The 16,451-nt window shown below is 50.1% G+C and overlaps 1 protein-coding gene across 1 annotated transcript in view; it reads right to left on the reverse strand.

Annotated features, from left to right (window-relative positions):
• The window catches only part of ALPK3 (alpha kinase 3), a gene marked incomplete at both ends in the record, with an annotated part of 36,427 nt that overhangs the window by 1,581 nt on the left and 18,395 nt on the right, over nucleotides 1–16,451 (reverse strand). The window contains 7 exons of the mRNA XM_080626509.1: nucleotides 34–308; nucleotides 424–459; nucleotides 1,058–1,185; nucleotides 2,607–2,754; nucleotides 3,497–5,336; nucleotides 8,697–9,717; nucleotides 11,017–11,134. Of these exons, the coding sequence (XP_080482635.1) occupies nucleotides 34–308; nucleotides 424–459; nucleotides 1,058–1,185; nucleotides 2,607–2,754; nucleotides 3,497–5,336; nucleotides 8,697–9,717; nucleotides 11,017–11,134 (3,566 nt within the window). The remainder of the gene's footprint in view (nucleotides 1–33; nucleotides 309–423; nucleotides 460–1,057; nucleotides 1,186–2,606; nucleotides 2,755–3,496; nucleotides 5,337–8,696; nucleotides 9,718–11,016; nucleotides 11,135–16,451) is intronic.

Genomic DNA, 16,451 nt, shown 5'->3' on the forward strand with positions numbered 1-16,451 from the left:
GACAGGTGGAGGCTGGCCCACAAGGATGCCCACCTGGATGGTGATGTCGTAGTTCTTCTCGATCAGACTGTTCTCATTCTTGGTCCCAAAGACAATGAAATTGTGCACTTTGATTACACAGGTGCAGCCAGACTCAAAGACAGGCTCCAGGCCGTAGATAGCTCTTGCCCGGCAGGCTTTGTGCAGGAAACCAGCACCCACTTCCATGTCTTCGCTTACCACGCGCCCAAAGAGCTTATCTCCCCAGTAGCCTGCGTCAGCCAGACCCTTCGCGAACACCATGGGCGTCATCTCAATTTCCTCACCAACTGGCGGAGGGAAGAGCTGGTGAAGGAGGACAACGTGGACACAACCTGCCCCCACCACAGAGCTGCTGCCCCTCGCTGTGCAAGCAGTCGCAGCTTGTCAGCACTCGGCTCTTACCTTCGATCTCTTCCCGCAAGATAAATCCTGACAGCACTATATGGGACAGAAAGCAGAGAGATGTCAAGATCCTACCAGGATCCCACCCTGCCCCATGTGCTTCCACACCAAGGGACAGCAAGGAAGATGGTATGAATTGCTCATGTATAGAATCATAGAATCATAGAATAGTTAGGGTTGGAAAGGACCTTAAAACCATCTAGTTCCAACCCCCCTGCCATGGGCAGGGACACCCCACACTAAACCATGTCACCCAAGGCCTCATCCAACCTGGCCTTGAACACCGCCAGGGATGGAGCATTCACAACCTCCCTGGGCAACCCATTCCAGTGCCTCACCACCCTCTCAGTAAAGAATTTCTTCCTTAGATCCAATCTAAACTTCCCCTGTTTAAGTTTGAACCCGTTACCCCTTGTCCTGTCACTACAGTCCCTGATGAATAGTCCCTCTGCAGCATCCTTGTAGATTTATTAGCACAGGGAGGCAGATGCACCTCACAGAGGTGTTGTTATCGGGTGTGCAAGGTTTCCCCCGCTCTGCAAACCTGGCACCAAGCTCTGCATGGTTTGTCACGCTGCCCCATGGCACAACTGAGGAAGCTGGGAGAGCTACCAGGCTGCTAGAGGCTCCTCACCTTCACCGCTGAGCAGGAAATCAGTGGAGTCAGTGCCATACTCATTGCTGATCACACATCGGTAGACCCCGCAGTCCTTCTGGGATGCCTGCACAACAGCCAAGGCTGCCTGGCTCTCATCACCAGCGCTGGAAGAAACCAGAGCATGGCCTCAGCCCTGTGTGACACATGTGGGCACATGGGAGCCATGTGACAGGCACTGAGGATGGGCACTGTGCTGCCCTTAGAGGGCTGGAAGAGGGCTACAAAGGAAGCCAGCCCAAGGGCATCCCAGCTCCTCTCCTGGCACCTTATGGTACCAGGAGTCCTGCTCTGCAGTTTATACTCGCAGAGATACTCGTCTTCCAGGCAAGCTTTGCAAAATCTGGCTACAGACAGATAAAGGTACTTTCCTCTGAGTGTGGCTCAGGGCTGTGCTTGGGCTGAGACTCACATCTGGATGGACTGATGGAAGTCAAACAGCTACAGAGGTGTCCAGCTTCATTTTCAGCTGCTCATGAGTGAAGGCAGACACCACTCCCCATCCTGAAGCCCGTCCCTCTCCAAGGGACTGGCAAAGCATGAGCTCTGTGTTCTCCAGCCTGTAGCACCAGGCTTTGGGCTGGCAACTCATCTAGCCAAGGTGGCACACTACACAGATAAGTCTCCAAAAGAACCAAAGGCCTGTTTCTGCCCCACATGGCCAGCATGAACCAGCAAAGGGATGACAGGCCGCAGAGGGAAAAGGTAGGACCTGAGAGCCGCTGGCTGAGCAGGCTCTGCTCTGGTCAGCTAAAAGGCAATGGCTACTCCAGGTCCATCTGCCCCAGCTCAGATATCTGCTGTAGGAGACTGTTTATGCCTCAGAAGCACCTCTTCCTGCCTGCTTATTATAAAGGGAGCTCAAGGGATGCTCAAAGGCATCAGGTAATCTGATCCTACTCCACCAAGCTTCCTTGGCCTTGAGAACAAGTTGCTCTCCATAATGCACCCTAAGGAGCATCCAAGATACACCAAGCCACCCAGCTGCCCAAACATGCTCTCCCTGTGCAAGGACAGTGCCCTGGGATAGAGGGGGCATAGCCAGAGCTGCTTTTTCCCTGTTGGTGCTTGTCAGTGGCAGTTGCATGGAAGCCCCTGCACCTCGAATGCAGTGTGCAGACCCTCCAGCACAGCTGCCACCCTCACATGTATCACATGGGGTTCCAGTTTTGCAGCTCACACCCAGCTCTCAAATTCTGAGATGGGCACAGCACTTTCCCTGCCCTCCCCAAGGTTCAGGTTCAGCCCTGCCCTCCCCAGGGCTCTGCTACTCAAAGCATCAGCCCTTAAACCATGCTCCAGATGGAGCATCAATAGGACAAATTCGGCAGCAATTTCCCATCTGGGCAATCCCTCCCTCCCTGGGAACTGAGAATAAAGTTTGCAATATACCATGCCATGCAATGAGCTTCCCATGCAGCCTCAACAGAAGGGGCACCTTCACCCCAGTAAATGCAAGGAACTGGATTTAACACACGAACCCAGGGCTACGCACAAGGACTACAACGAAGCAGAGCTGGTAGATTACCTCCTTTGTGCTTCTGCTACAGGGATCTCATCCTTGTACCACATCAGCTTAGAATCACTCAAAATATTGAAGAACTGGCACCAAAGTTTCAGGTTTCCTGATGCATCGGAAAATTGTTCTGCCCTGATCTTACGAATCACCTGCGGAGCTAAGGACAGGGTGCAAAGAGATTGATGGTAAGACACACACTGCTGGCTGCAGCTCCAGGGGCAGGGCGGCCTACTCCAGTGCTGCTGCCTAGGACTTTGGTGTTGGATATCACGCATGTCAGCACAGCCTAGTATAACATCGCCTTCTCAGGGAAGGTCTCATGGTCTGCATGGCTGGAGGCAAAGCAGAATAACACTGCAATGTCGGAGGAAACATTTATCTACTGAAGTAGGGATTTATCAAGGTTACCCTTACTTTTGCAAGAGTGCTGATTCCTGTGAGGGTATCAAATGGCTCTTGCAAGAACTTCAAGATCAGGATTATGCCTTTTCTTCTAATTCAATGCCATAAGGAATCAAATTGTCATTCACCATGGAGGTGGAAAAGAGCGTGCACCCCGCTAATGCCCACTGGACCCCAAACCAGCATGAGGCATAGTGAGGACCAGAACACAGAGACCAAGAACAAGAGGATTATATGATTCCTTTGGCCAGGGAAGTTCAGGCTATGGAGATAGCCAGTCTCAGTGCTACTGCCTCTTGTATTCCTCTGCCCTGCCTGCACTAGGGAAGAAGTCTTGTGGCAGAATTTGGCTTTCACATTGCCAAAGGGTGATGCTAAAAACCCTGCAAATGCACAAACCTCTTGTGGCCCCAGCTGACTATCACTGGCTCAGCTGGCCAGCCTCCCTTTGTAGGGAACAAGAAAACATGCTCCATGGGGATTACCTCTTCCCTTACCTTTAAAGGGGTTATTTGCTTTCTTGGACTCTGCTGGCTGTGCTTCTGGCTTAGCATCTTCAGGGACCTCATGGTCACTACTGCTGTCACCTGTGGGCTCCTCATACAGCTTAGGAACCTCCAACGTGGCCATCTTTCTCGTGAGGGTTGGTGAGCACTGCTCTGCAGGAGGGCACAGAGCCAGGGCAGGCGATGGCAACAGGGCCGCGTTCTTCCTGGATTGCTGTGGTGAAACGTTTGGACTTCTCATGTGGCCTGGGCTCTCTGGGGTTGCCTCCTCTTCCTGCCCAACCTGCTTGGTTTTTGGCAGGTATATTTTGCGCCGGGCTCCGGAAGCCAGCTCCTCTGGCGTGGCACAAGGTAGAACTGCCAGAGGGCCACCAGCACTCTCTTTTTCAGGGCTTGCTGCAGGCAAATTTGAAATCTCACTAGGAGGCTGCCCCACTCCTGGGGCTGGAATGCTGCCCACCACGATGGAGGGCACAGAGAGCTGGGGCAGTCCCTCTCCCTCGGCAGCAACCCGGGTACGTCTCTTGGGTGGCACAGGCCTGCAAGCCAGCATCTCCTTGCTGGTAATGAATTCCTCGTTAATCATGCCCGTGATCCTCCTGGATGTCCTGGGAGTCAGAGGCAAGTTCTCTGCTGTTTGGAAGAGCTGATTGTTTTGTACTTTTTCCAAAACTCTCCTTGAGGTGCGGGGGCTCAGGCCTGCAATGCCTATTTCTGGGAGCATGAGCTCCTCTGCATCAGGCTGCTCCTTGTCACTGGGGTCAGTGTCTTCTTTTGTGGCATCCTTACTGCTATCTGACATTTTTAAAAGCAGCAGCAGATAGTTCTTCAAGGAGGAAACAAGGTTTTTGTGCTGCATCTTTTCCTCCAAAGACAACTCCTGCTGTGTCTCGGGGCGAGGCAGGATGGGTGGTACTTGTGGCTGAACCTCAGCACCTCCGTCAAAAGTGCCTGAAGGTGCTGCCAGCTCCTGGTGTGGACCTGTGGCTGTTAGCTCTCCTCTTTCCTTCCCCTGAGCTCTCAAAGGCACTGATTTGGCACTATCCTCGCCTAACATGCTGGCTGAAAACTTCTCTTGTGGGGCAGATCCATCTACCTGTCTGACTTCTGTTTCTCTGCTCACAGGAGGCAGCAGCTGTGCTCCAGACTGAACCTCTCCTGCTGTGGCCTTCATCCCTGGGGCAGTGTGAACTGCAAGCAGTGCCTCCTGAGCTACTGCAGGAGCAGGGAGTGGCTCTTCTGTGGCAAGCTGAACTGTATCAGGAGCTGGACATTCTGTCTCCAGATGTCCTGAAGGTGCCCCTTTCACCTCTGGGTGCACAGCCCCAGGAAATGGCTCTGCTGCACCTCTCCCTTCTGCCTTTACACTGTGATGGCTCCCAGATAGCTCCCCTCCTGCCTCTTTGCTCTTCCCATCCTTGACTGCTGTCTGACATGTGATTTGCTCAAGAGGAGTGTTTTCTTTGTGCTCTGGAAGACTCAGTTTCTTTAGTAATGGCTTTTCCTCTCCTTGGCTTTTGTCCTCTTGATTTAACAGTGCTGGTTGGATCTCTCTGCCCTCAAGAGCATGGGAATGTTCTTCTGTCTGTTTCCTAGAGGCAGGTTGCTCCTTTTTGGGCTGCACGTGGTCTGGAGAAGGTGCTGGTGGCTTTGGTGGTTCCTGTGGCCTCAGCCGAGGATTTGCCCTTTTCCCTGATTCCCTGGTCTCCTGGCAGAAAGGTATCTCTTCCCTGAGCTCCTTTAACTTATTGGCTTGCTGACCAGCTTCTACAGTTGGAGCAGACACTGGATGGTTCAGATCACAAGCAGACTGTCCCAGTGCTGCTGCAACCTAATAAAAAAAAGAAAATAGAAAATTAGCACTATTTTACTGCCTGGGTCTGCTCAGTGGGGCTTGTGGTCCAGCTGGACCAGATGGCACTGCCCAACTTTCTGCTTGAATTACAAGTATTAACCTGGTACCACTGATACTCACGCGTCCAGGGTCTCTTGGTTTCACCATCATCCCATGGTAGTGGGTCATACAGTCCCCTGTCATTCTGCACAAAATGTCTTTTAATCAGTTACAGCTCTTCTGCCTTTCAGTGCCTTGGTTTTGCACATCCAGGCAGGAAATTGGCTGCTCTAAAACATTCAGTGAGTTTTAAATCATAGAATCATGGAACAGTTCTCCAGATGAGAACCATTCCCTCTCCTCTGACACAGCACCTACCCAAGGAGCAAAACTGTCACGTTTCCACCAGCCGTTGCAGAGACCTTTTATAATTTCCTTGCTCTTTCTTAAGATTCAGTGTTCCCCCTATACTGTCTCTGCAATCTCCATGCTGAGACAGGGCAATCAGCAGATCACACACTATCCAGATGAGGCTGCCCAAATGATTTACAGCGAAACTGTACACCATGACGTTATCTGCACTATTCAACCATCCTGTTTCTTTGACATTCGAGAAGCTCAAATGTTTCCAACTGCAGCTCACACCAGCAGACGTTTCAGCAAGCTGTGACAGCTGGGCTTTATCCTGAGGAAATCTGACAAAATCCTCCAGCCAAGGGGCACTGTCTATTCTTGTAGGATAAGGATCAGGGAGGCAGTGATACCACTGATAAATGCTGTGCCCAGCTGATGCTCAGCTAACAACATCAGGACAATTGCATGGGATCAGGGCATGCACATGACAGGTTCCTCATCCATCCTAGATAATCTGCTGCTAAGGATTTTCTCACTGAGGTCTCTGACTTGAGGTTTAAGGCTCCAAGATTAGGTCCATGGGAAGGGAGGGCTGTGGAGCTCTAGCCCTTCTATTTAGTGCTCTTTTGGCTTCGTTTGAAAGCTTGGTAAAAACAGGTTTGCTGGTGTCTCAGCAAACCCTTTCCCAAGCAACCGTTAGGGCAATGTGAGTATCATCTGGGGTGCGAGAAGCAGGTTTAGGGAGATCATTCCTGCATTCATTATTCAAGTCTGTTCCTTGGCAGTTTCCAAAGAATGCCAAAGGCCAGGTTTTATTTAAAAGGTTTTATTTAAAGAGACAGACAAGTTTCATGCAGTGAAACCCTGCTGGATTTTACCACAGTATATGGTCCTCTGGGGTGCAGAAAGGGAAGGAGACGGACACAGCCCATCTAACTGCAGGGCCAGCACTGGCCCCTCTGCTGAACAGCACAGTGCCCTGGAGCTGGAGGTGGACCACGTTCACAGATGGGATGCACAGACGTGGTTCTGCTCAATGCTGCTGGCCAATGGGGACATCTCTTTGGCTGAAGAAGACTTGGGGATATTTGCTTATCATGAACTAAAGCTTATTCAGAAAAGTTTTCTGGGGGCTTTTCAGAAAAGCATCTGTCCTTAAGTGATCAGAAAACACTCAAATTAGGGGCATATAAAACAAACATAATAAAATCATTGGTTTAAAAGTTAGGCAAGAATGATTGTTCTGCAAACCCAGCTTCTCTGCTCTTGTGTGTGAGGCTGTTCAGAGCCTGGCTACAGTCTTGCATTTTGCAAAGCCTTTCAGCTATGGACAATTGCAGCTCAAAATAGAAGTCCTGAGCATGAGGCCCAGCTAAGTCACAAGGCCAGGAAAAAAAACATGTTAGGACCCTGTCTTGTTTAAGGGAAAGATTAAAAAGAAAGAGACAAGCTAGGTGTCTTGGTGAGTGAAAATATCCTCAAACATGTCTGGAATCAGTTTTAAAGGGCTTTAAAATAGCTTATTTGGTCACACAAAAGCTTGAACACTTTCCCCAGCATCACCAACTAGCTGAAGCATTCAAATTCAAACCAAAAGCATTCCCTTTTGTCTACTCAAAAGCACACCAGCTGGGAAGTTGTAAGTTTCCCTCTGAAAGTGGGTTTTTGAAGAGGAAAATACCTTGATGCATGTCAAATGCTCAGGGATGATAGCCCAAGTCTAGCTGCTACACACCAACACTTTCATCCCTCCTTTAGAGCAAAGGGTGTAAAAATGAGCAGAGGGAGAAAACAAATAGTTTTGCCATGGGCTCACATGCACAGCAATAATTTCTGCAGCATTATGTTATGCTGATGGGTCAGGTTAAAGATGGGTTCAGGGTGCTGCCTTGTAGCAAGGCACACAGATGTTCACTGCATAACACAGTAGTTTTCTTACCAGTAAGCAGTGCTCCTACCTATGGCTAAAGAAAATTAGAAGAGGAAGAAAGCGGTTTTATTTTAGCAGAGCACCCAGCAATCCCACTTTCTGTATTGTGGATATTTCCATATCCCATAGTATTTGCATTACCTACCAAGGGAGATGTGCTGCACCCGGAGTGTCTCCTCTGGTAGCCTTGGTCTGTACTGAAGGCCTGCACCTACCATAGCTCAAATGCTGAACCATAATGACACCTGCAAATTGGACTTGGAGAACCTTTTACCACAAAAAGGGTCATTATAGGAAAAGGATCTAGAGAAAGATATATATATATATATATATATATATATATAAAAGACTGGTAGTTTCCAATCTAGTATTTTAATGGAAAATGCTTCAGGTTAAATTATTAAAATAGAAGTTGACTAAAAGATGCAGTGAGGGTCAGGAGCAGGTGCTGTGCCTTGTAATTGCATCAACACCACAGTAAGTCGTGCAACAGAGTTTTTCCACCAGGGAAGAGCCAAAAAATAGCCCAGACCTACTGTATACATGTTGCAGCATAAACAGAACCCAGCGCCCTGCCCAGCACAGCTCACATGGTGGGTCTGGCACACCACGTTCGTCTGCATGGGGCTCATTAAACACTGGCCGAAGCTCAGACTCTATTGCTAAACTGAACAGATGTCATCAGTCTCGCTGCTTGTCATATGTACAAGGCATCCACCCCAGCTATAAATAGCCATTCAGTGCTCTCTGCTTAACTGATTTGGAAACATTTCATGTGAGGTCAGCCTGCCGATTAAACAGGAGAGCTCACAGCATGCCCTGGGCCGCCTGGAGACCAGGGCCCTGACGTACACCTCACCACCTCATATGACATTTATTCAGAGATGGGATGAAAGCCCTGCTGTCTGGGCACACGAAGTCCAGGAAGCCCTTTTTCCTGGGTGCTTTTGCCAGTGGAGACCTATGAAGCCTTGGTACACACAGCCTCCCACAATACAAAAATGTGGCATGAATATTGTCTTGTTGCAACCCCTGTGTTGGCTGCTTTCTGCCGTAGTTACCTCTGGACTGACAGCTTTGTTTCCCTCCGCCATCTGTGCTTGGTGCCGGGCTCTCTGTCTGTCGGACAGCACAGGTCCTGCCTCTGCCACCTGTGAGGACGATGGAGCATCCTCTGGCTGTCTGATGATTGCCACAGGCTGCAGGGCAGCCTTGCTCACAGTCTCTTCCTTGGCTCCCGCCTCCTCCTTCCTTGCTGCCGGCTCCACTTGCTTGTCAAAATACATCTCTTTCAAAGAGAAGTGCATGTCGCCATTGATTTTACCATCCTGACTCACAGCTTTCCCAGGCTCTTTGATTTTTAGGCTGCTTTCCACTTCTTGATCATTTGCCCCCCTCAAACGTGTGTTCTTGCGTAAGGGGACAGGAGGGGCAAACCTTGGATTTAGAGAGGGGTTGGCCCTGTCTCGCCCACTTTCTTCTCGTTTGGAAACTTCCTGCTTTGCTGCTGGAGGAGCCTCCACTTTCTTTTTCTTTTTAGCTGCAGAGTCTTTCACCACTGGCTTAGTCGTGAGGTCCTCCACTGTCTCATAGATGTATGTAAGAAAGCTGTTCCCATTCTCCTCCACACTTTCAAAAGAGGCATCTCCATTGGTGGTCACCTCTGCTTTCAATGGTGCGCTCAGTTTGTTTGGAAAGCCCGTCATCGCCTTCACTGGCTGCTCCTTTGATTCAGCAAAATCCTTGTGTAATCTGGACTGAGAATCGGCAACATGAACTTTTGCTGCATCCTCTTTCTCCCACAGAGAGGCTCCTGACTGGAGGTTCATATCCCTGACCAGCCTCCGCTTTCTCTGGAGCCGATCAGGGCTCATTCCCTGCAGCCTCTCCACCTCCACATTTTCTTTCCCTCGCTTCTTGCCCTGTTCTATCTCTCGCAGCTTTTCTTCAGCTTTTCTCTTAATTTTGGCAAACCACTTCTGATGAATTTTGAACTCCGTCATGGTTCCCACTTCCAGCACACCAGAGCAGGACACAATGCCTTTGTTATTTCTAGCTGAGGCCTGGTAAATGCCTGCATCTTCTTCTTGGCACCTGGAAACCAAAAGCTCTGTGTGAGACCTGCCCACCCTCCCCAGGCACTACAGCTGGACACACAGGCATGCACGTTCTCCCACTTCTTGCTCCAGGAGGGTGAGAAAATGAAGATGTGGCCCTTGAGGTGCCTACAGTAGGTCTGGAGGCCTGGGGCTGTCCTCCCTCCTGGGCTCTGCCTGTTCTCAGCACTGGCAGATAAGCAAGTTGGATGTTAAATCAGTGTCCAGTTCCCCCCAGGCTGTAACTCTGATAAGACAGGGCTGTGATGGAGGAGGAACAGCTAGCATCAGGCTTCCCAACTGTTCTTGCCCACATTCTTCTGCAAGATGGTCTCCTCTCAGCTCTTTACAGCCTACGTGACATTTCTGTTCTTCCTCCACCCTATTGCCTTACCAAATCCTTCCCACCCCACTTCACAGGCACCAGCACAAGCACATGCATGCCATCCCTGCTGTCACCCCTTGGGGATGCCTGGCCCATGGAGATCCCTGATCCTGCGAGAGGTGATCCAGCCTTTGACAGAAATCTGCAACACACCCGGGGCGGCAGAAAAGCCCAGGCTAGAAGCATGAGGATGACAGAACTATCAGTACTGATATTCTGCACTTTCGGACATTGAAAGCGCAAAATACTTCTGACATCCCAAATCCAGGTTGCAGTGCGACAGGTCTCTGCTTGCTGTGGACACGGTGTGCCTGGTTCTCCAGAGACACAGTCCTCTTTTAAAGTTAAAAGAAGCTGGTAGTCAGGGCTAAATTAAAGAGGCCCTTGGCTCCATCATTCCAGTGCCAAAGGAGCCCTTTCCTTCCCTGACTTCATGGTGAGAGCTAAGAAGGGCCCTCCTGGGACAGGGCTGCAGCCCTTTCCCCTCTTTGCCATTGCTCAGGACACTCCTGTGAACTGTTTCTGTCCTTGTCCCGCCTGATCCCCTGGACCATCATTCTGGAGGTAGACAGTGCATTCCCTTCACTCACCTTCAACCAGCCCTAACGTTCACCTCTTGTCTGGAACAACCATAGTGCATGCTGCTACCAGCACTGGAAGGCTCCACAGAGAGGAATTTCTTATGGTAGCTATCCCTGAATGCAGTAATGGATCTCATACTGATATGATTGGAGAGTTATCAGTGAAGAGCTGAAGAGGAAGGGACAGCCAGGAACATCGCAATGGGGAGCAGGAGGGGCCAGCACGGGTGCTGATGGGAGATCACTGCTGACAGCCTGCTCCTCCAAATACTGAAAACACACTCAGAGCTCCCATCACCAAATCCAACCTCTCTCCAGCTTCCTTACTCACTTGTACAGCTGCAGGGTGTGGCGATTTCCATGACGGAATATCTGATACTTGGGTAAGCCACAATAGCGGTCCATCTCTTCGTCATCCTTATACCACGTCACCTCCGGCTGCGGGTACCCTGGGGAGGAGATGGATGGAACACCCGTCAGGGTGTGAAACATTGCACCCAGTAGCCTAGCAAGCCTGCTTTCATGGGGACAAGGTATCAACAGCAACACTAAACACTCCATCGGAATAGGATACGTGTTATTCTAGGCTCAGTGCATACTTTAAATCACAAAGCAGAAAAAGCATTGTGAGTGGAAACCTGATGGGCTTATCCAAGTCTTTTATCACTCCTAGGAATAGGTCTATTTTTGAGAAAAAAATGCCAGCACTTCATTCCTGAACAGAGGGGAGCAGATCACACGATTGTCTCTTGTAACCCTGGCTGGAAGGAAAAGGCGAGCACACTGTCACTCTTGTATGAAGAGGCCTGTTTTGATGAGACTAAGGCTAAGGTCAGAAAACAGGCATTCATGTCTCCATGGAGCTCACAGGATTTTGCTAAGTGTCACAGCCTGTAAGCTGATCCAAAAGTTTCCATTGAACAGAAACAACCTTGATTGCATCACAGCCAGCTTGGTGTCCTACAAATGTCACTTGACAGCAGATGTCACCTGCCTTTTGAGGAGAATGACATCATGTGGTGTGTGACTGGCTGGCTAACAGGCTGGGCATGCAGCCATGGTCCCTGACACCAACAGCAGTGGTGGATCAGCATGGGTGCCCCACACGGACCAGTGCTAGCCACAGCTCCCACCTCCCACTGGCAGCAGCTCTAGCTCAGAGTAATAGCAGTTTTCAAGGGAAAACTCTTGAACCAGTGGCCAGCACTGGTTCCAATACTTTACATGGGGTTCCCAGCCCAGCCAAGCTGGCCTTAAGGGCATGGAATAAAAGTTTCAATGATCACATCATGCCTCCACTTAAGTTGATGCACTCAACAGTTGTTCAAAGCCCCTAGGTAGATATCTGAAACTTATCTCTCCTGAAAACGCCTCTGCTGGCTTTCCATGCTGCTAAAGAGAAGGAGTCCAGCACGCTGCTCACCTCCACTAGTTCCCAAGGGTTTCCCCACCAGCCCCTGATACCCCCAAAATGCAGCAGGGGGTCAGCCCTCATAGACAGCCCCGGCATGGAGCCAGCAAGGGCTCTCCAGGAATACGCAATGCATCTAGACTTGATGACTTGATGAGAGAGAAGGCAGGGAGAGGGCAATACCTACCCATCCTGGATACTTCCCAGCTGAAAACCCACAGGTTTCAGAGCTGACGAGGATCCTTTTCATCTCCAGGGTGAGGAACCTGCACCAGCCAGAGATGATGTCAGCCTGTAGCAATGCCTGAGCCCAGCTTACACCTGCTCCCATGAAGGTCCCATAGCAGAAGCAAGAGACCAGGAGCAAGGACTCATGAGCAGGAATCCACTCTGGTTTTGACAGATTCAGAATCTCCTCCTCATGTATTGCTTAGCTCCCCATGCCCCAATCTCCTCTTCTGATACATTCCCTGTACTCATCCCTTACTTGCTGGGGCTCTCCAGTGGCCTCTGGCCCCTGGAGGGACTTAGCCCACTGGAACTAAAGAGGGTTGAGAAAGCAGTCCTTTCCTGCGCTCCTCCATGAACAGCAGCCATCCCCATAGCCCAGACAACCCCCATACTAGTTTTTACTCTATTATCTTCGTGTCCTCACTGAGGTCTCTTACTCTGCACTGCTCCTGGCATCCACCCTCTCCGTCCTCACCCTCTCACATCCTTTGCTACCTCATTCCCTTTCCACTGCTGCCATCAGCAGCTTTGGCTTTCTGTTGGTTAGCCCCTCCTTCCTTCTCTTTTGCAGGAAGCCAAGTCATAACTTTCTCCTGAAGCCCTTCCTGTAAGGCTCTCCATCCTCCCCTTCAGTCCCTGTCCACCATGGTCTGCAGACCCACATGGTACTTGTGGCTGAAGCAAATGGGCTCTCAACTGCTAACTGGCAGAGGCCATGAGAGTATCCCAGTGATGGGATCACCAGGGATTGACGCTGCTGCTTATATTTTCCATAAGTATTAGCTACTGACTGTACTTCGTGGCAGGACTCTGGGCTAAATGAACCTGTGGCGGTTTCTGTCTTCTCCAAGGATAAGGAACAAAACAATTTTCATACACAGCTCATACTTTGCCCAGAGCAATTCTACCCTTCCCAATGCCTGTTCTGCAGGTAAGACCTGCAGCAGGCCCCTGGTTTGTAATGCAGGCAGCTGGCAGGTAGATTTTCCTAATACCCTGTTAAGAGCAATCACAACACTTAATTCTGGGAACTGAAACGTATCATTTCCAAGAAGCAATGTGATGTCCCCCCATGGCCTCTGCAGCTGATTCCCATTCCCAGCTGACATCAGCTGGAAAGAGCTGCAGTTTCTATAGCTGCACAGTGCCTTGACAAAAGGCTTTTCCTCCTGTTGAGCCTAAACTCCATTTGACCTGCAGCACTTGTGTCCTTGAGGCTACCTGCTCCCTACTGGGGGCTACCACCGTATCAGCCCAGTGCAGGCAAGGAGGGACTAGCTCCTGCTGCATGCTCCAGTCTGTGGTGAAACAGAGCTACAGGCAAGTGCTGGCTGGAAACCTGCAGGAAGAGGAATGCTGAAAGGCTTCCAGCTCCCACACATAAACAGTGGCCACAGCTGGCTGTTCAAACACCAGCCGTCCCTCCTCAGGGGCTGCAGCTGGAACCAAGCAGGGGATGGAGAGATGTCTGTGCAAGGACAAGGTGCCCCTGCATGCCCTGTGCTCCACTGACGGGGGAGCTGCTGCTGACACTCCAGGCATCCATCTTCAGGCTGCTGAGCAAATAAATTCCCCTGGTCTGGGGGTTAAGGGTGGACAGGCATCACTCCCAGCACATCCCCTGCAACCACAACATCCACATCCAACTGCCACAACAGGGATGGCACAAGTGGGACAGGGTGGCTGAGCTGAGGGCTCCATTGGTGGGCAGTGCCATGCTGCGGGGTGATGGATGCCCACCCTTAGCATAAGCACTCTGCAAAACAGAGTACCCATTCATAAACCAGGCATTCGCCCCTCCTGAACCTGTCCCTGCTACAGACCCTCTGCAACTGATGCTGAGGAGGATTTGAGAGCAGCTGGTCCCTGTGTCCACAAGCGGGTGCCCTGCAGCTGCAGACAGAGTGGTGCCTGTAAACAGGGCTGGTGTCTACTGCCCATCACTGAGCCCAGCAGAAGTGTTTGTCAGAAGTGTATATTCCAGCTGCTGCAGGACCCAGGGAAATATTTTTCCCCACCAAGACTGCCAGATTTAGATCAAACATTCTTTTTCCCAAAGCTGTTGACGTCTGAGAAGTCTTCAAAGCTTTGGTGACCTTATCCAAAACAGCTCTTGCAAGAGCTATCCAAAATCTCCCACAAAAACTCTGTTTAAAGCAACTTTGGGGTTTATTTTGTTTTAGTTTTGGGAGGCAGGGGTGGGGAGGAGTTAATTTTCTGAAACTTGGGAAGGTGGAAAGGGTTTAGAACACTTACACGTAATCTCCATGGGTTTCTGTTTCTGCTCTACACAAGCTATGTGGAGGGGGGGAGGTGCTTCAGGCAATTTTGGGAGGAAAAGTCATGGTAAGATATCATCCTTTCTGGCTTTATGGATTTGAAGCTCCCAGTCACCTGAAGATAAGAAGGTTTCCAGTAATGCTAACAGGAGGGACAGATACGCGCTGAGTGGTAGTTCCCCATGCCACCAGCCTGCAAATGGTGCTCATTCTCCATCCCTCTCTTGCCCTGCTGCCCCAAACTCAGGCATCCTCATCCCCCATCAGCCTGCTCTCTGCTCTTGTACTCACTACCCCATCCCCAAACCCACCCATCCACCTCTTTTGCAGCCCCTGCGTTTCTCTTCACTCTCATCCTTCAGATATTTCACTATAAGGGCCACCATAGATGCAACAAATTGAGAACTTTTATGCTTATTAAAATCCTCATCCACTAAGCCCATAGCTTTCTACTCATGTTACCCCAACTCTCTTCCCAATCCATGGGCAGAGCCATTTCCCCTCTGTAGCCCTACAATAAAACCAGATTGCTTCTGGTCACGTTGTTTTGTTAGCATCCCCTTGGGGATGTGCCACTCAACCCAGTGCAGATGCTCACACTGACCAAGCATTTGCATAGCATGGTAAAGGTACCAGGCTGGACACTTCTTCAGCACAGCACTGACCCACGAAGGCAGCGATGGGACTATGCTCCTGAGCTGATGATTTAAGTAGCCAGGTCAGAGGGGTTGAACCTGCCTAAGGAAGGGGGTTGGAACTAGATGATCTTTAAGGTCCCTTCCAACCCAAACCATTCTATGATTCTATGAAATGGTGCTGGAGAGGCAGCTGCACAACAGCAGGCAATACCTGTTCTGATATACGACGGTCTTGGCTAGATCCAGTCATCACCTCTCTCAACCTGCCTCATTCCCTAACAAGCAGTCATAGGCCCAGGCCTCTTCATCTAAGCCCCTAGATTTCATCAGCCAATATCCCTTCTTCCTGGCCAACACTATACAGAAATGGCTGAAAAGTTATAAACCCCCTGTAGTAGCACCTCCAGTAACGGCCATTCTCTGAAGAGAAGAGCCCAATATCCACTTAGTGGGAAGAATATGTGATGACCCTTGAGATCCTGAAGTCCAGACAGATCCATCAAGGAAAATATTTGGTGCAGAGAAGCATGATACACTCTGCTCTGTAAGAACCTGCACAGTAAAGGGAAATGTTCTCATTCTCCTCTTCACATCTCTCAGAGAACAAAGGATGAACTAATTTTGTCTAAAAAAGAAAACATGTCATAACTGATGCCGGATTTGACCCAAAACAATCAAATCAGACATACTAGGGACAGCATTAGCAGGCAGAAGTAGACAAATGGAAGAAAGGAGGGTTTGTGCAACCACCCAAGAGCATCAGGTCTGCCTCTCCTGACTTGTTCTTTTTCTTGCCTGCACCACCCAGTACATTTTGGAGGCTGGCTCTTCAAATACTTGCACCTTGCTGCCTTCCCAGGACAGTCCCTGGTATTGACAGATGTGGGACTGTACCACTCTGTAACTCTTACTATTGATCAAGAAGCAGGGAAAGGAAAAAAAAAAGTTATTGTAGGTCAGGTATCCATATTTGTGGCTTGAGAGTCAAAACAGGAGCAGCTGACAGTCTGCCCTTTGCCTCCTGCTCATCTATGAACCAAACTGTCGCTGTACTCCAGCCACAGCAGTGGAACTGAGCTGTTTCCACTCTGGTCACTGGCCAGGGAGGCAACCACCACTTCTTTTTTCCCAATAATGTCTCCCAGTTGAATGTAAACATCATGGCAGGGGGAGATAGCTGAACTACTGATCAGACTTCAAAGTCAGA

Source organism: Psittacula echo, assembly GCF_963264785.1.
Source record: "Psittacula echo genome assembly, chromosome: 10".
Taxonomy (NCBI): Eukaryota; Metazoa; Chordata; class Aves; order Psittaciformes; family Psittacidae; genus Psittacula; species Psittacula echo.